This window comes from Ananas comosus, linkage group 3 (genome assembly GCF_001540865.1).
Source record: "Ananas comosus cultivar F153 linkage group 3, ASM154086v1, whole genome shotgun sequence".
NCBI classification, from domain to species: Eukaryota; Viridiplantae; Streptophyta; class Magnoliopsida; order Poales; family Bromeliaceae; genus Ananas; species Ananas comosus.
Window position 1 is genome coordinate 9637986 of NC_033623.1, and position 24000 is coordinate 9661985.

Sequence of the window (24000 nt, forward strand, 5' to 3'; positions counted from 1 at the left end):
AATTATGCTACTATACTATCAATAGTACCAAGCCCTTAGTACTATTGAGTTTTCGGCCGTTGGATGAAAAGATGTGCAGTTAGGATGATAGTGGTCTCCGGTTAAATTGAAAGTGGTTCCCTAGGGTTGAGTGGGTTGTTGGTTTAATAATATAATCTAACGGGTGGAAATGATCAAAGGGTAAATCTAACGGTAGAAAACTCAATAGTACCAAGGGCTTGGTACTATCAATAGTATAGTAGCCGGACTCTCTCTCTCTCTCTCTCTCTCTCTATATATATATATATATATATATATATATATATATATGTTTTTTTATAGTTCTAGTGCTAGCAAAGTCCATCTGATCCACGACATATATATTGGTTGAACAGTACCATAACTTAAATCAGTGTGCTCGCCGGCTGTATTTGTGCGTAATTAATTAGATGATATATATCATCAATAGATAGTGATATTATTATAATATTACTAATGGAATTTTGTTGGGTNTGGGTGATACTTGTGTGTTTTTAGCCCTTGGATGGAGAGATGTGAGGTTGAGATGATGGTGGTAGGTGGTCGTAGGTGGTGGTAGGTGGAATAGTGTTTAATTCAAGGGCTATTAATAATCAAAAAGTAGATCCAATGGCTTAAAACCTAATAGCACAATGATGGTGATACTTGTAAAAGTATCATAGCTCAACTCTATATATATATATATATATATATATATATATATGGGGCAATTGCTTATATACTCCTGAAAAGTTTTTGACTTTCCGATCCCCTCTTAGAAGGCTAATATTGAAAATACCTTTTCTACGTTCCAACATATTTCTAATATACCCCTAGAGTTAAAATCTGTTAATGAACTCTGTTATCTCTGTAAAATTACTATTTTGCCCTTTCAAATATACCCTTCTACCATCACTGACTTTCTTATTTGCTCTTAAAGTCAGGAGTACAAAAAGTATTTTGACTTTTGGTCATTTTCAATATACCCCTCTACCGTCACCAACATTTCTTATTTGCCCTTAAGTTAAGAACAAAATTGGCATTTTAATTTTTTTTTAACTGTGGTAGATATTTAACTCACGTTTAAACCAAGTTAATTTAACAGGAGATAACTGCGGGGATATTTTGTAATAACGGTGGAACATATGAGGGGTATTTTAGAAAGAAGAAAAAAGTAGGGGTAAATCAGATATTTTCAAACGTATGAGGGATATATAGGCAATTATCCCTATATATATAGAGTTGGTCTAGAATACTATTGATAGCAAAAAGTAAGTCTTTTTTGCTATCAAGTTTTTAGCTTTCAGATCAATTTCTTTCATCATTTCTAACCATTGGATTAAATATTATAACTCAGTGGGGACCACTCAACCGTAGGGGGACCACTCAACCCTAAGGGACTAATATCATCCTAACCCTACAATTTCTCATCCAAGGGTAAAAACTTGATAGCAAAAAGGGTATTTTGCTATCAATAGTATTTTAGCTCAACTCTATATATATATATCGTAATCTTCCTGAGTAACACGTAGAATATCTTACTGTTATTTTTCTGAAATTCAAAACTATTTTGTGACATAACAGTAGGGTTATTTGTGAACAGTTTTTTTTTTTATTATGGAGGATTCGGCGAAATCTTTTACTTTTGATGGTCGTAATTTAAAAGGTGGCAGAACCAAATGAGATTCTGGGTCACCACACTTGGGCTAGTTTCTGCATTCTCAGATTCTGCCGAGAATGGCATTGGATCTAAACCTGAAAGTGCAATCTAGACTGCGGTCAACAGACCAGTTACTTGAAGCTAAGTCCAGGCTAGATCTAGTCCTCCCTCCACTAAAACTGCAAGTACATCTACACCCAAAACTGTACCTCCTGTTGACCCTAATATGATCAACTATCATTATTTAAACCAAATTCTTAGTACCTGTCACGCCCCAAGCTCCACCTATTTGGTCGAATTCGGGCACATGAACAGACGCCGAACAAACAGCACCTCCTCTGTCTGCCCAAGGCTCCAACAACAAGTATAATCAAGCAAATCAATCAACGAAATTGCAATTATACAAGACTTGCACGAGGACAAGCAACAACAAGTAGTGAAAGCTCTGAGTTACTACATACAATCACATATATAATATTTGATTATATTTTAACCAAATATAAGTAAACTAAAGTTATTACATTCATTCTCTTTGCATTCATGTTTATACATCACATAGTCATCCAACCCAAAATACATGGATCTAAACATCTCTTACATCTCTTATTCAACAAAATAAAAATTGAAACATAAACAAAAGGAATGACTATAACTCTGGTGGCTGCTAGCTACGGCGTTAAACCCTTATCCGGATCTTCCGCCACCCCGCTCGCGCTCGGATCTGTAGGGTTAGTGGCGTGAGAACTACAACTAAGTTCCCAATATGTTCGGCCGCCGACCTCGCTGATCTGCCCACTAAGTCTATTCAAGCATATGTAATTCAAGAAAAGATAGATAACAAACCAATTAATGCTACTACTAATACAATGCCTGCAAGAAAGCTGATCAATAGATAGATAATCATATGTATGATACATATGCATGCATGCTTTTCCACATTCACTTTGACTTTTACCCAATTAATCCGGTTAACACTCGTTAACCCCAAAACTCACAACCCAAAATCCCTCTCAATCGGGGGACTCGAACCTCCCGAGGGACCGTCTTATGGGGGGACTTTACCTCGCCCAGTGGTGACCAACTTCGAAGCGCACCGCTCGAGGAGGAGCTACCTCCCTCAAGCCAAGACTCAAAGTGAGTATGATCCAATCCCTAATTTGGGAATGTATAGCCAAACTTGCTACTTTGCTACAAGCCACCATGCCACAATACAATAACAGATTTCTACCTCGTCATATATGCCACTCTCTAGGCCACACTTGTCATGATACCACAATTTGTTTAACCTTGTTTGGCAATTCATCTCTCAATGCCAATTTCGTCGCTAATGTCAATGTCACCTTTGTTTACTATTATCATAGTCCATTTCTCACATTCACACATAGGGGTGTAAACGAGCCGAACTCGAGCGAGCTAGAGCCAGCTCGAGCTCGGCTCGTGGTCTTCAAGGTCGGCTCGTGTTCGGCTCGAGCTCGTGACAAGCTCAAAAACTCTGGCTCGTGATTAGCTCGAAACTTAATAGAGCTGGCTCGTGTTCAGCTGGTTAGCTCGAGCAATTTTGCTTCTTTATTTTGAAGAAATCATGGAGGCGGAGCGAGCGAAGAAGAAGAAGCGAGCAAAGAAGAAGAAGGAAAGAAGAGGGACGACGGCGATACAAATCACGGCGCACCGTGTTGGGAAAAAGCCCGGTCCACGAGGCTGCGAGCGAAGAAGAAAAAGGGAGTAAAGAAGAAGAAGAAAATAAGAGGGACGATGGCGATAAAAATCGCGGCACATCGTATTGGGAAAAAGCGCAGTCCACGAGGCTGCACTCAGCCTTGTGGACCGCGCGGGGTGGACAGATCTGTTGGAAAAAAGCGCGGTCCACGAGGCTCACTCAGCCTCGTGGACCGCGTAGTGGACACCCCGGTTGGGAAAACGCGCGGTCCACGAGGCTCACTCAGCCTCGTGGACTGCGTGGTGGACACCCCGGTTGGGAAAAAGCGCGGTCCACGAGGCTCACTCAGCCTCGTGGACNTATATATATATATATATATATATATTATTTTATATTATATTATTTTTATATTTATAAAAATTATAATTATTTATGATAATAATATAATCGAGCTGTTATCGAGCCGAATACGAGCGAGCTGACCCTAGCTCGTGTTCAGCTCGTTTATTAAACGAGCTGAAAAATCCAGCTCATGTTCGGCTTGTTTACTAAACGAGCGAGCCCATCTCGAGCTCATTTTGAGCCGAACACGAGCTGGCTCGTGAACAGCGAGCTGGATTGCCACCCCTATTCACACAAGTATAGGGTCCCAACATACATGTCTCATATGGTTCTATATCAATCACTATGTTCATATACGTTAGAAGCATACAATTGAATCTCAACCAACATCCATATGTAACTACCCTATCATGCATGAATGTCACTATTCATATATGCTTAATAAAAAGGCAACATAAACATAGAAGGGAATTCAGAGATTCCGGATAGCACCTTCCATCTTGTAGGAACACCAAGAGGCTACCGGTCAATTTTCATGATTTTTGGGCGCCTATTCTCTCGTCTGCGGCAAAACGAAGCCAAATTAGGCTTTTCTCTCAATATCTTTATATAGACTTGTCAGATCGGTGAACTGAGTCCACCAATGAGTTAGAAATATCCCCAATTTAGTTTCTACAAGGTCAATTTACCTTTAAACCAACTTAGGACAAAAACTCCAATTTTGATGCCCTAACAATGTCATCTAGCCATATATCTTGGTTTGATTTTAGAACTAAGCAAAAACAAGCTTAGAACCATCTAAGAATCCCTCTAAAACTATTTCTAGGTTATTCAAACCATTCCTTGAGCATAAAAACCAAACCCTAGATTTCTACCATGAGAGCACATGGAGAAACATGAGTTTTCATGGATTCCATGGCCTTTACTAGATTTCCCATCATGTAAGAAGATCAAAACCAAAAAATTTAGGGCATAAAACCAAGCCCTAATCTAGTTCTAACAAGAAACCTCACCTTAGTCTACAAGCTCACCAAGGTCCACATTGTAGGAAAGCTCTAGATCCTTCAAAACTCCAAATCTCCTCCAAATCCACCTTTTGATCTCCTCCTTTAGCCTTGGGAGAGAGTTTCTAGAGAGAGAGAGCGAGAGAAATGAGAAGGAGTGATGTTCTCAGCTGGGAACAAGAAAAAAGAGAGGGTGGGGTACTTTATAGGTTGCTACAGTAGCAAATAGATCCTCATTTTTTTCATATTTGCAGTAGACTATCCTGCTGATTTCGCAGCACTGCGTACCGGTACGCGGGTGGGTGTCACCGGTTTAACGACTACGCAGCAGCCAAACCCGAGAGTTGCTCTTTCGGGTAACATACTTGGTACCGGTACGCACCAGGGATGTCACCGATTTAACAGCATTAAACTCTCAAATCCGAGAATAGCTGTTCTCGGTTGCCTGCCTGGTACCGGTACCACTCCAATGCATTACCGGTTAACAATGCTCCAGACTGCAATTTGCATTGTTTCGACTCTAGTTCGCGTCGAGCAATGCTAAAACCTTTCTGACTCTCTTGAAACTCAACTTTAATCCTTCCAACATTGTTGGAATATTAAATAGACTTTGTCCAACTATTCATCTCGCACACTTTGGTCGATTTGACTAAAATTCGATATACTCTACCGAAGTTTCGGTATATTACAGTACCCTATCTGATAAATTGTATGACATTTACTATAGTGCTAAAATAACTAGAAAACTTTGGACATCCTTAGAAAATAAATATGCTCAGGTTGATCCTACCCAGAAGAGATACCAGGCTTCTAATCTAATTAAATTTAAGTTGGTGAATAATAAGTCTATATCTGACTAGCTTTACGATTTTGAGTATATAGTTGAGTAGCTTAGATCTAGTAGTGTAGATCTTGATGAGAGTTTCTTAATTGCTGCCTTAATAGATAAGTTGACATTCTTTAGGTCAAACCATACAAACGATCTTAATCACAATTGGAGAGAGCTATCCCTAAATTATGTCCTAAGATCTATTATGATAGAAGAGTTCGAACCGAGCTAAGGATAAGAAGCCCGGTAAATCTACAACCCAAGCCAACCTAGTAGAGAATCCTAAAAATAAGGATAGAAATTTTTAGCCTCATAGGAACTTTAAGAATAAGCCTTTCCACCGTAGGAAGTTCAACCCAAACTTTAAGAAACCTAAATCTAATGAAAGTGGAGGCAACTCTGGCTGCTTTGTGTGTGCGAAGACAAGTCATTTTGCGAAATATCGCTACTTCCGGTAGACTCGACCTTTCGTACCAAAGAAGAAGAAGAAGGCTCCATTGAGTGCCAGATGAATGTGCTGACTGGTGGGTTTGACCCTTCTAACTCCACTATCAGGTTAGGATCTAGTTTACTGAATGTTAACCTTACCTATAGTTTTTTTGATTGGTGAATAGATACTAAAGCTAATGTTCATATTTGTTCTAATCGTTCGTGGTTTTCCACCTATCAGGACTCATTTGGAGGATCGATAAATATGGGGAATGCTGCATCTTTTCACGCACGCTAGGGACAGATCGAGTGGACTTGAAGTTGACCTCCGGGAAGACCTTAACCTTGCACGAAATCTGTCATGTTCCCGACCTTAGGAAGTTGTGGTGCTTAAAATGTTACTATATATCATGTGCATATAAGAAATTTTTTTTTCCAATCAATTTTAATAAGGTAAAGACATCTTTGCCTTTTAGGCAATTTGAAATAACTTTTTCAATTTTAACTTTTTAGTTAAAAAAGTTATTTATAGAACAATTTTCAAAACTATTAAATATGATTAATTTTTAAATAAAATTATTAAAATAATATAGCTATTCAAAATTAAGAAAATATTAATACTAAAGTTATTTTTTGTAATGTATATAACACTATTTTATAATTTTTTTATTTAGTTATAATATTTTTGTCTTAAAATTTTAATAATTATCTATAGATATATTAATTTAACAGTTGGGTCACATCAAAAGCCCTCAGAGCGACACGCATCCTTTTTCTTCTCCCTCCTCTACTTCAATAATATTGCATGCACCTGGTCTATTAAAATATCATATACACCAAGTCTCTTTTTATTGTTAATATTTTAAAATCTATAAGATATATAATTTTGCAGTTCCATCACATCACAAAAAATTTTAATACTAATTATCAGATATTCTATCAATCATCTAATATATTTTTATGGTGTATGAAATATTAGTATACATTAGGTGCAAGATTTCTCCTCTTTTTCCTGAAATTATAAATTAATGCACTCTATTAAGCATTCTCCATGCCGGTTGTATATAAGAACATACACAACATACTTAAAATATTTAATAGAGATTTTAAAATTTAATTCAGTAAACATATTTAAATTATTAAATTTTGTAATTTAAATATATTTAACTAAGATTCGATATTAGAAATTAGTCCTTTAATATAAGTTGTGGTGTATAGTGTGTTAATATATACACCAGGTGCATGTAATAATTTCTTTTTTTTCAATCAATGTTAACTAGATAAACATAACATCATATATTTGCAATTTAGAATAAGTTTTCTAATTTAACTTTTTAATTAAAAATTTATTTATAGAATAGCTACTAAAACTATTAAATTTGATTGAATTCTTAGGTGAAATTATTAGAATACTTTAACTCTCTGAATATTGAAAGTTAAAAAATATTAATAAAAAAAGATTAGCTTTATAATGTATAGAAAGCTATATATTTTTTTATTTTTTATTATAATTTTAAATTTTAAAATTTTAATAATTATATATATATTGATTGACTGAAATGCTATCGATCAGCCGCGAAGCGCGGACCCTGAACTAAAGAGAGATCTAGAGAGAGAGAGAGAGAGAGAGAGAGAATCAACCCATGTGCCAAACTGTCAATAAGTCAAGCCCAAACCTTCACCGTGGGACAATCCAAGCCCAAGAATTGGTGCCGTGCCGGATTTGTTTTGGTAAATTTTGGGCCAATCCACCGTATCAAGAACACACATAAACACTACAGTTTCAAAACATCTAACATCAAATTAATTAACCCTTACGAGCTAGCTTTAATTCACGGCCAAACATTCACTACGGGCTAGACCAAATATGAGGCCAGAAGATATTTTATGAAAAGCACATAAAATGGGCTGATCTTTTGGGACCAAAGGCAACATAGTGAAGCGCCTCACCACTCCTGCTACATATGATGGTTTAGTTCTTATATATCTTGTTTTCTTTTAAATAGTAGAAATTTTAAAAAAAATTTTAAACCCTAGGATGCATGCATGGGAGAGTTTACATTATATACCCCTTTTGGGATTTATAAGAAGCATTTCTCAAAATAAAAAAGGTTAATTGCAATATTTCATATGTATCCCTAGAAAGTTCTAGTTTTTAAGTATATCGATCCATCGATCCAAAGTTGCATAGTTTATAGATATATGATCCTTCTCCGTTAATTAACTAGTTAGATATCGATCTTCTCCGTTAATTACTTATTTTTTGCCAACAGAATAATTATTTTACCTTTGAATATAGTATTTATTATTTGTAGTATTTTTATTCCAATTTTTACGTCATTTATGTGAACCATACATTATAAATCTTGAAAAGAAATTCAGAAAAACTAATTTTATAAGGGCATAATGGTCCAAAAATAGAAATTTAACAATCGACCAATAGTAGTCAATATTCATAGATAAATTTGCATATTTTAGATGTTTAGAAGGATATATTTGATAATTAAAACTTTACATGAATATAATAGAATTTTGTAGGAATAAATATGTAATGTTATTGTTTTGTATGGATATAGCACACATGCAATTTCCATTCTCATTCTTCTTTTAATGACACTACAGGTGTTTTGCTGCTTCAATAAATCAGCAAATGAGCACTTATTAAAGGGCAATAAATGGAGGTTTTGGTGGGTGGGCGAGCCCTAGCCCTATATATTGTCACATGATTATATATATTTATATATATAATTGAGCTTCTATATTTTTAAAATTATAAAGTTTTTGGTGGACTTGTAAATTTTTAACTCTTGGATTAAAAGATGTGCGATTAGAATAATAGTGATCCTCTAGAATTGAGTTGGTGTTTGGTTGAATAGTATTATCGAACGGATTGAACTAATTAACTAAATAGATCTAACGGCGAAAAACTTACGAGCACCAAATAGTTGGTGCTTTTACAAGTAGTATAGCCGGTCTCTCTCTCTCTCTCTCTCTCTCTCTCTCTCTCTCTCTCTCTCTATATATATATATATATATATATATATTCTTTGTGCTCTGTAGAGAAGGGTCCTGGTTGGTCTAAGAAACCACATGGCTTCTGCATCCTCTCTCGTGGGGTGTAGGCCCTGCTATAATGACTGCACAAAGAAAAAGATAACATATCGTCGGGTGCACCTGGTGCATACGCACACATTGTGCACCGTCCGCCCACCCCGCTTTCATATTTTACATTTTAGTCCCTACCATCCACCGAAAAAAATCTTCTTCCTAATATTTACAATAAATAAGCTACACCAAAAACCAATTATTTTTGTACAATTAATGTACTACTTATAAAGAGTCTCACAAAAGATAATATGATATATAAACCTTACTGAAAAGTTATATGGTACGACCTGTTTGTCCTTGTTTAGCTTTTCTTTTTCTTTTTTTTCAAATAGAGTTAGTTGTTAGTAACTGTAAGCTCGACAATCGATGAAGTCTAGAATTTAATTTGTAGCAAAATGGAAGAAAAACATAATTTAGAAAACCGGTTAGCAGAAATTTGTGCTTCTCATCTACTAATACAACTAAATGATCTATAATTCTATTAGGAGTTGTAATATTATGCTTCTTCTTGTAGCGCTTTTAGATATATATCATACCGATAAAAAAAACATACACTGTATCCTGCAATACAAGTGGGAAAAAATTAAACTCGAATGAATTAAGGGCGTCTGTATTTCGTCAATTTATTGAGTTTTTTCTAAATTTGCCGCACAATACGATCTTGAGACAATGATATCAAATATTTAACTAAATTTAATTAAACATCAAAATTCAAACACACAATCGACGATCATCAAGTAATCAAATAATTCCAGCGAATTAAGCATCGTTGTGATGCTCCTCAGTAAGATCCTACGAAAATGGGGATGCTCGTAATAATTCTAGAGAGAGAAAGTGAGAGTACGTACCCCACAGGACAGAGGCATCACAAGCCAAACAATAGCAAACTACCAAATGGTACTGTCGAGTACGTACCCTCTCCTCTCTCTCTCTCTCTCTCTCTCTCTCTCTCTCTCTCTCCTCTCTCCTCTCTCCTCTCTCTCTCTCTCTGAAGTGTCCAAAGAAACAGAAAAAGTAGCAACGAAAAACTACTTCTGGGGTTAAAGGGAGAAAAGTAGAAGGGGTTGATGTTGGTAATAGGAAGAGAAAATATGATAGTGGAAAGCCGCGCTTTGTGGACACAGTGCATGGGAGCAGTTAATGCATACTTTTACGAGAACAACAAGAGAAAAGATCATCATCTTCTGTGGTTGTCATTGGCTGATACTGCACAGATCATCTGTCGAGGATTGGTCGAGTACACTACAGTATTTATACTACACACTAGTACTGTGCCAACTAAAGGACCTATATATGTTTACTTTTACTCTCAGAAATAATAATGTTTTATTAGGAAAGTGAAAAGTGTTTCACAAATAGAGAAGCAAGCATGTGGTTAGCTTCTACTGTTAGAAGAAGTAATGTAAAAATTTGAGAATAGAAATAATAACTTCTCTTAACTATTTACTTTTGATTAAGTATAACATATGTAGGTCATATTGGTCGATCTGTACAAGCAGTAAAATGGGGTAAAGATCCCTATAATTTTTCAACAGAACCATTTCACACCCAACTAATTCTGTATATACTACTTCATATTGACAACTTCATTCTAATCTTTATAACTCATCTAATAAGTAGAAATACAATTTCGCTGTCTCAAAATCAAAAGTTTTAATTTGACACTTTTTATTATGCTGTAAGACCATATAGGAACAGGCTGAAGGTTAACCAAGCATATGTCAAACTCTCCTAGTATATGAGCGTAGCGAAAAACTGAATCTTTTATAGAGAAATTTGATGAGAACAATCGAAAAAGTCAATTATGAGAATAGCAAAATAATAAAAAGAGTAAGAACATAAAAATTTATGTAGTTTGACCAACGGTGTGTCGACCGATATTCACAAGCCAAACATTAATGCTTCTTCGATTAATCAATGATACAAAATACAAGGAGTAGATTGAAGATAAGAAATCCCTCTTACACCACTCTGCCACATTTTTTGTCTCAAGTAGAATTTTACAATGGAACTTTAAAGCCCTAAATATGAATTACAAAGTTCTATCCAAAGGTGTACCGGAACCTACACTTTCATAGTGTCTTGTTTTGGAACCCAGTTCTTGTGTTCAGGAACCTACACTTTCATATTGTGCATATAACAATATGTGGGTTCCGGAACCTGCTGTAATTCTCACACCAGATTCGGCCTCTTCTATTTCTATGGAGCACCGCCAAAGGTTCTCGAATCTAACATCCAATAACCTGTAGATTCATCACTCAGAAATCAACTCGAAAAATGGCTTCCACTTGATCTAACATAAGAAACCATTCAGAATATTCTTATATTAGTACTTCTTCGAATGTATACATACATAACACTTCATCTAGATTACTAGTTCTACACTCTATAGCAGAGTCATACAGACCCTTATTATATTTCATTTCTTCACAGTAATTACTAAAAACAGCAACAAAGGATGTTAGAATTTAATTAGAATGATCTCTTGCAAAAGATCGGGAAGTACCAACTGCATGCTAGATTAATAAAGTCTCAATCACCGACCATCCCTAGAACAGTTGGCAAAGTGCTTGATAATAATCTTCTAAATTATTAGTTTTAGCCTTAATTTATTTGGAGTTTCTTCTTCTAAGTATGTTAGTATAATTTGTTAAGAGGTAATGCTCACCTTGATTAAGAGTCTAATTAGTGGAGATTTAATTATAGTAAGAAACTATGTTACTTTTAAGTTAAATGAATTTTACAGTAAGATACTATGTTACTAGAGTCAAAGTAGAATTATAGTAAGATACTATGTTACTTTAAGTTAAATGAATTTTATCTTTAAGGTGATTAAATTATCAAGTAGAGCTCTATTTTTTGTACAAGCTAGGCCGGTATACTATCGGTAGTACGGAGGCCTCCGTGCTATCAAGATCCGGTTTCCGAATCGATGATCGGCTCCATTAGACTTGATCTACACTTTTAGAAGTATTTGGAAACAAAAATTTTATAATTTTTCGACATCATTTGGCTAGTGATCAAAAGGTTTCAAAATTGACAATTTTAATAGTTGATGTGATGTGTTTGTGAATTTAATGGTGTAAAACAATCCAAATCTGATAAAATTTTTATAGAAAATTCTTTTCACTATTTAGAGCAAGATCAGTACCTCTGATTTTAAATTCAAGTCTTTTTTCATCATTTTTTATGAGATTTTTACTTTCAGCCGTTCATTATTAAATTAGTCGTTTGATAGGTAAATGATGTCGAAAAATTATGAAATTTAGTTTCCAAATACTTTTAAGCGTGTAGATTAAGTCTAACGGAGCCGATCGTCAATTCGGAAGCCGCAATATTGAAAACAGCTTGATAGCACGGAGACCTCCGTGCTACCGATAATATACCAGCCTAGCTCTTTCTTGTGCTATATATATATATATATATATATGAGATGAGGAGCAGAGAGAGAGAGAGAGGAGAAGAGAGAGATGAGAGAGAAGAGAGTAGATAGAGAGAGAGAGAGAGAGAGAGAGAGAGAGAGAGAGAGAGAGAGAGAGAGTCCGGCTACTATGCTATCGGTAGCACGGAGCGCTCCGTGCTACCAAGTTGTTTTCGATAATGCGGCTTCCAAATCGACGATCGGCTCCGTTAGACTTGATCTACACTATTGAAAGTATTTGAAAACTAAATTTCAAATTTTTTCGACATCATTTGAATAGTGATCAAAAGATCTCAAAATTGACAACTTTAATGGCCGATGTGGTGTGTTTGTGAGTTTAACGGTGTAAAATAATACAAATGCGATGAAAATTTTATAGAAAGTTCTTTTCACTAGTTAGAGTAAATTCAGTACATCTGATCTTAAATTTAAATTTTTTATCATCATTTTTTATGAGATTTTTATTTTCAGCCGTTCAATTTTAAACTACTTGTTTGATAAGTAAATGATATCGAAAAATTATGAAATTTAGTTTCTAAATACTTTCAATAGTATAGATCAAGTCTAACGGTGCTGATCGTCGATTTGGAAACCGCATCATCGAAAACAACTTGGTAGCACGAAGTACTCTCTGCTACCGATAGTATAGTAGCCTAGTTATATATATATATATATATATACACACACACAGGGGCGACACACTAATTAGATGAAGCAGGAACCGAACCTGATATTAGGATGGCCATGTGTGTAAGCACCATCATGTGCTGCTTTATCTTCTTCAATAAGTTTTGTGCTTCCACCAGAACGTCCCAAAATTATTAGTTTTTTCTGTTTTTTTTTCCTTCCATTTTTCTATTTATTTGTGAGAGATCTTTAAACACCATAATAAGCGCATAAAACGTGATTTATTGGAGACCCGCCACCATCACAAATGATAGATTTATTGCAGAGAATCGATATTATAACGGGTAGCAAATTCCTAACATAATTTAGGGCTCATTTGGTAAGTCATAGCAAATGTAGAGGGATGCTTCTCTGTTTTCTGGCAAAACTGCAAAACATGTATTATTACGGATCCATTGTATATGCACAACGTAAAATAACGTACGGTAATTAAGAGCTAAGTATTTTTTTTTCATTATACTTTGCCATTGATATACCAGAATCTCCCTACAATCTCAATCAGAGCCTTAGATAACTAGAATATCAGTTTGCCACTGACTTCAAAGTAAATAGGAATTGTAAAAAATATCTTAAAATCACACGTTGTACATGGATATGACTACAGAGATGGTGAACTACATCAAAAGCGTGCACGGAGGAGAGGAAGAACATTTTGTTGTAAGCAAATCCTAATTGCTACCCAAAGATCAAACAACTTCTTGTGAAAGCAAAAGCTTGTTTGGCTAGCAAGTGGAAAGTCAAGGAACGTATACACCACACTATTCACAGTTTTTCTCACCAGAAACAGAAGGATGCTCATGCATGCATCTGATATGAATCATATATCAAAAGCAGAAAAAAGATTTTATAGGTTAGAGACATATTCATGTATTTGAAAGCTGTAACTGTCATCTTGGTGTAATTTTTGGAACCATGGAGCTAGTTAATTAGTAGATGTTTGACAAAATAAATAAATGAAAAATATCCGAAGATTTTGCTATTACAGGAAGTTGAAATGATGTTTAACTCAAAACTTCTCCTATATTAAAGCACTAATTTCTAATTTGAATAAGTTTTATCTTAGACTCTCTAGCATAGATAACTCATTAAGCCCAAATTACTAGTCCAAAATGTTTAAACCCAATGTTTTGTTGGATATATTATTATTATTGGATATTTTGTTATAATATAATCCAAATAATATGTTCACATACAAGCCCAATAAGTGAAAGCGTATTAAGGCCCATATCTCTGGAGCCCAATAGCTTATTTAAAAATCTAGGGTTTCCTACGCTGGAGGTAACACTGTTGAGCGTTCCAAACTTGACGTCTCTTGGTGTAATACTTTAAGCACCCAAAAACCCTAACCTCCAACATGTTTATTATTAGAGCCTATGATTCTTATATTTAAATACAAAATTTCTTTTTTATTTGATGCAGGACTATTGTTTCCGATTATTGGAGCTAATCGTTAAGTCCAAAGGCTCGACTTACTAGAAATATACAATTAATTCATTTAAAGCGTACAAACATAGTGCCCACAGATCTTGACTGTAACTAGGCCGAAGCAACCTCACACCACTTCGAACATGACTCGGCCTTAGCCGATTTCTGTCGTTTCGAACGTGACTCGGCTATTTTGACCTCTAGTCACAGGACAGGATACTTATGATTTGTATGATCTTATTATAGCTGGTGCAAGAAGTGATGTTTAGATAATATTATTGAAGAAACCCACTATTAATATACTTTTGACAGTTTCTTTTTGCACTGGAATCATAATTACTACTTCAAAATCGACCAGTGCGCCCCTGTGCCAAATGGTCCCCCCATGCACAAAATCCTCTTTGAAAGCAAAATACGCATATGTAATGGTGGGGGATATACACATGGTATAGGGCCAAGTGTCCTCAACAAGTGCAACATCAGGGTTAAATCTTCGAGCCCAACATGTTCTTTCCATCTCAACACATACCCTAACTCGCCCGTGGCATGTCCTTCTTTCTCTCTCCTCCCCACATGCCTTGTTCCTCTCTCTCCCTCTCTCTCTCTCTCTCTCTCTCTAACCCCCTCCCTCTATATATACCTCTTCCACCCATGTCACTTTCCACTTAACTCTCTCTCTCTCTCTCTCTCTCTCTCTCTCTCTCTCTCTCTCTCTCTCTCTCTTCTAACACCTCACAAGGCCACAACCTCTCCCTCCCTCTCTCTCTCTCTCTCTCTCTCTCTAACAGTGCACTTACTCACTTCTTGTTACAAGCCTCTAATGGCCATAAGGAAGTGCTCCTCCAACAAGCTCCCACAAGGCACAACTCTGAAGCAGATACTAAAGAGGTGTTCAAGCTTAGGTAGAAAGCAAGGAGTAGGAGGAGGAGACGATAAGCTCCCCCAAGACGTACCCAAAGGCCACTTTGCGGTGTACGTGGGGGAGCACCGGAGCAGGTTCATCGTCCCCATCTCGTACCTCTCCCACCCCGAGTTCCAAACCCTGCTTCGGCGCGCCGAAGAGGAGTTCGGGTTCGACCACGACATGGGTCTTACGATCCCCTGCGAGGAAGTCGTTTTCCGCGAACTCATCGCCTCCGCAGTGATGTAGAAGAGAAGTACGCAGAAGAAGAGAAGATCAGAGAAGAAGATACAGAATTATTCTGTTTTTCAATATTTATCTCTCTCTCTCTCTCTCTCTCACTCTCTCACTGTGTTTCCTACTTTTGTTTTGGGGGGATCTTTGATTAGAGTAGGGAACTTAATTAGTTAGTGTTGTAGTGATTCTAACACATGAGTTCGATTTGTACATCTGTGGAGAAGCTTTTTGCTGTTGCGAGAAGCACTGCGAGAGCTGAGTAGTTTAGGAAGAGGATCGAAGAGGGAGGTGATGATGTACCTCCTATGAAAAATAATATGTAACTATAAGCAACTACTCTTGTTCTAATTAATTCTTCTTTGGGACATCTTGAGTTAGCTTCCTCTCTCCCTTTTCTTTTTCTTGCTGGTTGGTTGTTGCTGTTCAGATCTTCATTAATTATGAAATTTTTTTTTATTTTTGTTTTTATTTTTTTGGGCTTTAAAAAGCTTTCGCTGAGTTATTTCAGCTGCTGTGGCCATTAATTAGATCAGAAACAGTACTAGCTAGAATGAGTTTGCAGTGCATTTCCGGTTAAATTTGTTTTACTTGTTTTGTTTTTTTTTTTCTTTTCTTTTGGATGTGTTTTTCTCTGTGTCTGTGTGTGTGTTCATAACAGCACCCACATGCATGAGAAATGTACAATAAATTTTATGACCTCTCAGCTAAGAGTCAAAGAAGATGTCAAACTAAGATATATGCTATATTTTTCTCACCAAACGTACATTTTTTTGGGATCTTCCGTGGACAAAAATTATAGTAGTAATTTATTTTGCTATCCAATTCTAAATTTTAAATTTTAAATTTCAAAATTCAAATTTAGAATTTTTAATTTTTAAACGTAAATTTTAAATTCAAATATCACATTCTAAGTTCTATGTCAGATTTTAAGTTCAAATTTTTAATTTTAAAAATTATATTTATTATTTGTAAATAATTTTTTTTTTACCAAACAGCTTTATAAAATTATTTTAAAAAAATCACTTTTCTACTAGGCTTAGCCACACACTTACCACTTCTAACTAAAATTAATTTCCGAACCAAAATCAATTATCCGAAAATCACTTATAATTTCAAAAGTTAGGCTAAACACCCCTTATACGCTGGATGCTACTAGTATGTGGGACAAATATATATGTATAGTTTTACGTACATGCTACATGCAACAAGTTCGTAATCATCGAGCCAGCCATAAATGAGAAATTAAGGTCGATACAACCTTACACGTTATATACAGGTCGAAATTCTTATATTTAACATAAAATTTATTTTTTAAAAAGAATTGGATGATTAATTGGGTTGGCATTATTAGCTAGGCTAAAGGTGACACTTAGAACAATGATAGTTTAAGAGTAGCTAAAAGAATTTTAATTCTCTTATGCACTAATTAACCAAATCAAAGTGTCGACAAATCGAAAGGTACTAATCAGAATGACTAATTAATTAGGGCCATTTTGTATGGAAAGCATCATGGTATACTGGTCAAAAAGTGTTAACAAGATAAATTCCAAGCAAGGTTTAATTAAAACTAATAATCATGGATCTATGTCATTGTTTAATTGTTTAACTGGTTGAACCAATCGAATCAGTAACACATTATTAATAATAACTATAATATCGCGACATTCGAGCTATGCCACTAAAATTTTACAAAAAAAAACATCCAATGAGCAAAGGGAATAATGGAATTAATTGGACTCTTAGTGACTTAGTCAAGCATTCATCATACATATGTATAAATCAACTTTATTCTCAAACCTTGGCCATTCAATAATTGGACTTTATATATATATGGTCTCACCATGTGTGTTCCCTGTGGCATGTTTGCCGCTTTAGGTTCTTGGTTATAAGAAAAATAAATGACCTTTTCACTTCAAAAGTAACAAAAAGAGTGCGACACATAAAAAGTTTTGAGCATTTTTTAGTAAAAGAAAGAAGAGGAGGTGGAATCCTCAACCTGCATAGTTCTATAGACAATTTAATATATATATATATTATATATTATATATTATATATATAATATATATATATATATATAGAGTGAGGCTACTATGCTATCGGAAGCACGGAGCCTTCCGTGCTTCAGCTCGTTTTCGATGTTGCGACTTTCGAATCGTGATCGGCCTCTGTTAAACTTGATCTAGAGTATTTGAAGTACCTAAAAAATAATTTATTATTTTTTCGATATCATTTGCCTAAGTGATTGAAAGGCTCAAAATCAACAATTTTAATAGCCGTAGTAAGCCGTTTGCAAGTTTAACGGTGTTAGAAATATCCAAATCACGTAAAATTTTGATAGGAAATTTTTGATACTATATAAAAAGATCATATCTTTGATTTAAAATTTTTAATGTCATATTATTAATTTTGTAGAATTTTTTTTTCAGCCGGTTTGATATTGAGCCCTTCGTTCACTAGGCCAAATGATACGCGTAAAATCATAACAATTTATTTTCTAGGTACTTCAAATACTCTAGATCAAGTTTAACGGAGCCGATCGACGATTCGAAAGGCGCAACATCGAAAATGAGCTGGAAGCACGGAAGGCTCCGTGCTTCCGATAGCATAGTAGCCTCACTCTATATATATATATATATATAGTAGGTATTATATGCTATTACGAGTACGGAGTTCTCCGTGTTCCTATGTAAGCCGTTTTCGATAATGAAGCTTTCGAATCGACGATCGTCTCTATTAAATCGACTTGATATAGCGTATTTGAATTATCTAAAAAATAAATTTTATAATTTTTCGATATTATTTACCTAGCGATTGAAAAGTTTCAAAATCAACAATTTTTAATGGTTGATGTATATGGTTTGCAAGTCCAACGATGTAAAAATATTGAAATTTGATAAAATTTGACAGAAAATTCTTTATACTATATACTGTAAGATCAATTCTCTGATCGAAAAATTTAGTAGTTTATCACCACTTTTTGTGAGATTTTTATTTTCAGCCGTTGATTTTAAAACCCTTTCGATCTCTAAGTAAATGATATCAAAAAATCGCAAAATTTATTTTTTACATACTTCAAATACGCTAGATCAAGTCTAACAAAACCGATCGTCGATTTGAAAACTCTACTATTGAAAACGGCTTAAAAGCACGGATGCCTCCGTGCTCCTAATAGCAAACAAGTACTACTATATATATATATATATATATAGTGTAGCGTTACTATGCTATCGGAAGTATAGAGAATTTGATACTTTCGATTTTTTGACCCTTGGATAAAAAATTACACGGTTGGAATGATTGCGGTCCCCCTAAGGTTGAATAGTACTTCTAGGGTTGAGTGGTCCCCACAGAATAATAGTATTAATTCAAAAATTAAAAATGATTTAAGAGACTGATCCAAGGGACAAAAAGCCAGAAGCACCAGATTTTCTATCACAAGTTGAAAGATCAACCACTAACATGAAACGAGTAGAGCAACCAATTTTTTATTACATGCATTCTATTATTCAGATAAACCATGGTGGGCGATATTAAATTATGTTACAGTTTTACGGAGTTTTTTTTTTCCCCTCGATTCTATTTACTCTATATACAAATCCTTTCGTAAGGTTTAGTAAATCAAAGTTTCAATTCTCCTCAATCCATCTAAACTTTGAAAATCCTCTCAAAAAACGGCTTTAATTTATTACGAACTGCATAGTTCAGATAATCTTATGTTGCTTTTGAAAATTCTGTTGATGATGTTAAATTATATTAATGTTCACGTGGTCCTAGAGCTTTTTTTTTTTTTTTTTTTTTTTTTTTTTTTTTTTTTTTTTGGCTGTTTCCTTCTACAAAGCTTAATTTAAGAACCAAAGTTTCAATTCAATCCTACGTTAACGGAAACAAAAATATAAGGGTTAATTTAATTTATATAGTTTTTGTAAACACGTCGAATAACAAATATATTAATACAAAATTCAACTTCTATATTTATTCCTACAAAAGTTTAATAATATTCATATTTGTCCTTCTGATATGTACTAATGTTAGAGGGCTATTTATTTTTTAATAAAAAATAAGTAAAATGATATTTTTGTCATCACAAATATGTCTCTCTTAAAGTTCTAATTGTTAGAACTATATAGAAATATTTCTTTAATAATTTTCGATGGTCATATTACTCCTTTCTACCATCACAAATAATATAAAAGGGATAAAAAGTAATTTAATTTATTCACTAATCAGAATTAAATATTTTATCTATAGTTAATTATATATTTTTTTAATGAATCCTAATAGCAGTGATAAATTTAAAAAATTTAAAATTTTTACAAGAATAAATAGAAAAAATTAAATTTTATAGAAATATATGCAATTAATAAAAACTCCTCCGTACAGTTTTTCCGCTTTTCAGGGTCCTTGTTGCCACTCTATTAATAGGACCACAGGAAAAAGGCTCCTCTCCAGTTTCTACTCATCTATCTCTCTCTCTCTCTCTCTCTCTCTCTCTCTCTCTCTCTCTCTCTCTCTCTCTCTCTCTCTAATATTAATTATCATCACCACAGGAGAGAGGCTAAAATGTAGAAAATTTCACTATAAATATTCACTTTTATATTTTATTATCCTATTTTTTTAAAATCACTACAAAATAATATCGGTATTAGATAAAGTCTACAATTTAAACTTCAAAGAGGCTAAAATGTAGAAAATTTCACTATAAATATTCACTTTTATATTTTATTATCCTATTTTTTTAAAATCACTATTACGCCTCTTTGAAGTTTAAATTGTAGACTTTATCTAATACCGATATTATTTTGTCATTATTTTATACATAAATTTTGTAGTATAGCTATTGAAAAAAATTTTCTGATCTTTTATTAAAATATTTTGTAAAACAATTCGAACTTTTAATTTAAATTTTAGAGAAGATTCGAGGAAGAAAATAAATAATAATAAATATAAATACTGTCCTACAAGCGAAATTGCCTCTTCACGTGCGAGGCTTCTCGACAATTAGTTTCATCGATATTGTCGGATCGTTGGCGCTAACCATTAATCCCAAAAGCTCGAGCTGTTAGAAATACGCAACCAATTCACTTAAAGCNTTAGCTTAGAGCTTTCGCTTCCGTTGTTGCTTGCCCTCGTGCAAGCCTTGTATTATATTTGCAATTCTCTTGTTAATTGCCTAATTATATGTATTGTTAGAGCCTTGGGCGGACAGGGGAGGCTCTGTCCGTTCGGCGTCTGTTGACGTGACCCGAACCCGACCAAATTGGCGGGGATTGGGGCGTGACACCACTCCTGTCAGGTGAGGCCTTGAAGGGCCAAGTGAGATTTTCGGGCCTAGGCGAGTGTCATAACTGCCGACGCCCAGGCCACTCTCTCTACTTAGGACACGAGAGCTGTTGCGAGTATCTCTACAGAGACGGCACTGTGATCAGTTACAACCATGACTTCTGTGGGGCTATTAGGGTGTAGCCCAGGGTTTGGTAGCGGTCGTTTAGGCGACTGCATTGTTAGTGTTTCTTCCGCAGATCTTTGGGTAGGGTTGCGATGCCCACCTCTCTTCCTTGATTGCTGATTGGAATCAGCGGTTCGAATCTTTTGACCTTTACCTCGTTCATTCTTCCTACCAGAGTCGTATTGACACAGTTTTGGTGTCAGGTCCCTGTTGATACATACATCGTATCCGATTGTTCTAACACCTAAATTGGTGTCAGGGGATAGTAGATGGTTTAGTAAGATCCGTTTTGACTCGAGTTATTCCAAATATTGCCAGAATTCTCGGAGCTTTGATTATAGCTCGGTTGAGGTGCGAAAATCGGTTAGAGAAACTGTTTTCTAGAGCCTCAGTTGGTACAGTTCGCGGCTTAGTGTCGCTAGTAACTTTCGGATGTTGAAAGTTATAGGACTCCCTGTGAGTCGGTTCAGGTTCGTTCTGATTTCGAATGTCGACTTGTAAAGTCGATGTTTCGATAGTATTGGTTGTGAGCTTCTGATTTAGTTAAGAGGTATCAAGAGGCTTGATACTTCGACGTGTTGCGCTTCCAACTGGTTGTTGGTAGTGGATCTTCGGATATTTCGCTTTTCTTTTGATAAGTATATTGGCTGCAGACAATATACTGTCGAAAGAGGGACGAAATACTATTTTCCCGTTTAGGACTTATGGATTGGGTCAATGTGTTCTCTAGACGGTTTTGTGGGAAAAGCTAGAATGATAGTCATCTTTGACCACGTAGCGAGCCTTGGGTTATTCCTTGGCAGGTTTTGTACAGTTGACTGATCGTCACTGATAAAGGGGTTTTGACTCTAGTTCGAGTCCGGGTGTTCGTAGCTCTTTAGTTGTGCTTCCCACAGCTAAAAGGTTTGTTTGGTTAGTAGTCTCGGTCTATTGTTGAGAGGCTCAGAATCACAATTGTGGAGTGACTTGAGCATGGTTGTTGGCTTTGATTGTCACCGTGTGTGATAGCGTATAAGGTTTGCGGCTCGGCTTATCGTGCAAACCTTGGAATGTTATGCTTGTCTAGTCAAATTGGTGACAAGTGCGCCTGGGTCTCAATGAGACATGCTTTTGGTGTTGCTCGGAACATCAATCGCTAGGGTCCCTGGTAGGACAGCAGCGACAGGGTCTCATGGAGACAAATGTTGAGCATCGCCGACGGTTAGTATCGCTTTTGCGATTGGCGACCTGTGCATCAAGTGATGGACTTGCAAAGAGCATTTGGTGGTCTGTTGGTACCGGATTAAGTTTGAGGAGACAAAATTGCCTAGCCGAATTGGTATCGTCAGTTGGATCTTTTGGTCAGATGGAAAGTAAAGTCTTGGACCTAGGACTATAGATTGTCGCAGGTGACTTTCGGTTATTGGAGGTTTTGGCAGTTTGTGTAGTTACTGGTGGAAACAGTGGTCTCCGATGTAAGTGATTTTGACTCGGATTTTAGAATAACGTTTCGTTTTCGCTCATGGTGAGCAGGTTGACGTTGTTGGATAGTTGGAGTTTTTCGTTTCAGTCTACGTGAATAGACTCCAGATTAAAGTGGTTGTCTCGTGACTTTTCTACGTGAACTTGCGACGTAGTCGAGTCGGTTACGGCTATGCAGACCAAGGTAGAGTGGACCTAAATTTCTGGATGTTGATTAATTATCTCAGAATTGGCAATTTGGGTTCGGATAATCCTTGTCGCGAGACCATTTTTGTCCGCAGGTTATAGGATGGTGTTAATCCCGGTAAGTTTTGATCCATAGATTTTGGGTTCGTACGTTTTTCCCTCGTTGTTGTCCGAGTAGAACTGCAGTCCTATTCTTCCCTTACTTGGAGATTGATCTGTCCAAATGCATGAAAATGTAATTGACCAATACTCAAAGGTATTACCACAGTGGTGGAAGTAGTATCCGAATTCGATTTCGGTGGGTATGTGGTCAAGTTTCGGGGACGAAACCTCTTTTAAGGGGGGGATAATGTAGGGACTGAGATTTTGACAGTGCAACTAGAGTCTCTGTTGACGATGTTTATGTGTGTAATTTAATTACATAAGCACTCGTCAAGTTTCAAGAGAATATGAGCTAGAATGGAGAAGTTACGCGATTATTAGTTTTCTTTTAAGTGAATAGTAACTCCGGTTTTTCGGAGAAGCCACGGAGTAGAGTTGGCTTTCGGCGCGTATCGGACTCCGTTCATAGCGATCCAATAGCTCGTTTCGATCGGTTCAGCTATTCTGGAACCAATGGCACTGACAGATTTCTGATCTGATGCACGGTTTTCGAGAAAAAGGAGTTTTACCGAAAAGAGGGTTTCCGCTCTTTGCTTTTCTGTGCATTCTAAAGCTTCTCATACTCCGTGCTTGTGACCTGGAGTAGGGTGAAGAATGTTTCGAGTCCCTATTAGTGGTAGGGAAGTCAATTTCTTATGCGAAAGTTGGTTTAATGGGTTTACACATTGGTATATGTGCGATATATGGATTAATTAGAGAGCGGATGGGTTCCGTTGCGAATCCGTGACCATATCTGACGAAATAAGATTGTAGTTTTGATGCCCCCGACGTGCTGAACGCAATGGTGCTGTCGGATCGAAAATCCGACGGACGGATCTCTGGTAATTGCGAAGTTTTCGTTAAGAGGTCGAATGTGGCAATTCGGAAAATTCGCGAAAGGCGCGACAAATTATGTATCGAATCGCGTGAGATCGGACGTGGAGGTACGTACGCACAAATTGTACGCCCTGGCAGGGGCTGAGGTTTAAATATTCTGGGTTAGAGGGGTTTTCTGCAAATTGTCCTCTTGTATATAATTAGCATCTAGGGTTTCTTTGCACGAAACCCT

At 35.9% G+C, this 24000-nt stretch overlaps 1 protein-coding gene across 1 annotated transcript; it reads left to right on the forward strand.

The window, feature by feature from the left end:
* Positions 15273 to 16064, forward strand: LOC109707948 (auxin-responsive protein SAUR50-like). The gene has a single exon (XM_020229494.1). It carries the CDS (start codon positions 15380 to 15382, stop codon positions 15707 to 15709), a length of 330 nt encoding a protein of 109 aa, XP_020085083.1. The 5' UTR covers positions 15273 to 15379; the 3' UTR covers positions 15710 to 16064.

Excerpts from the sequence above, each read along its gene's own strand:
- LOC109707948 (XM_020229494.1), top strand. The coding sequence starts at position 15,380 with ATGGCCATAAGGAAGTGCTCCTCCAACAAGCTCCCACAAGGCACAACT.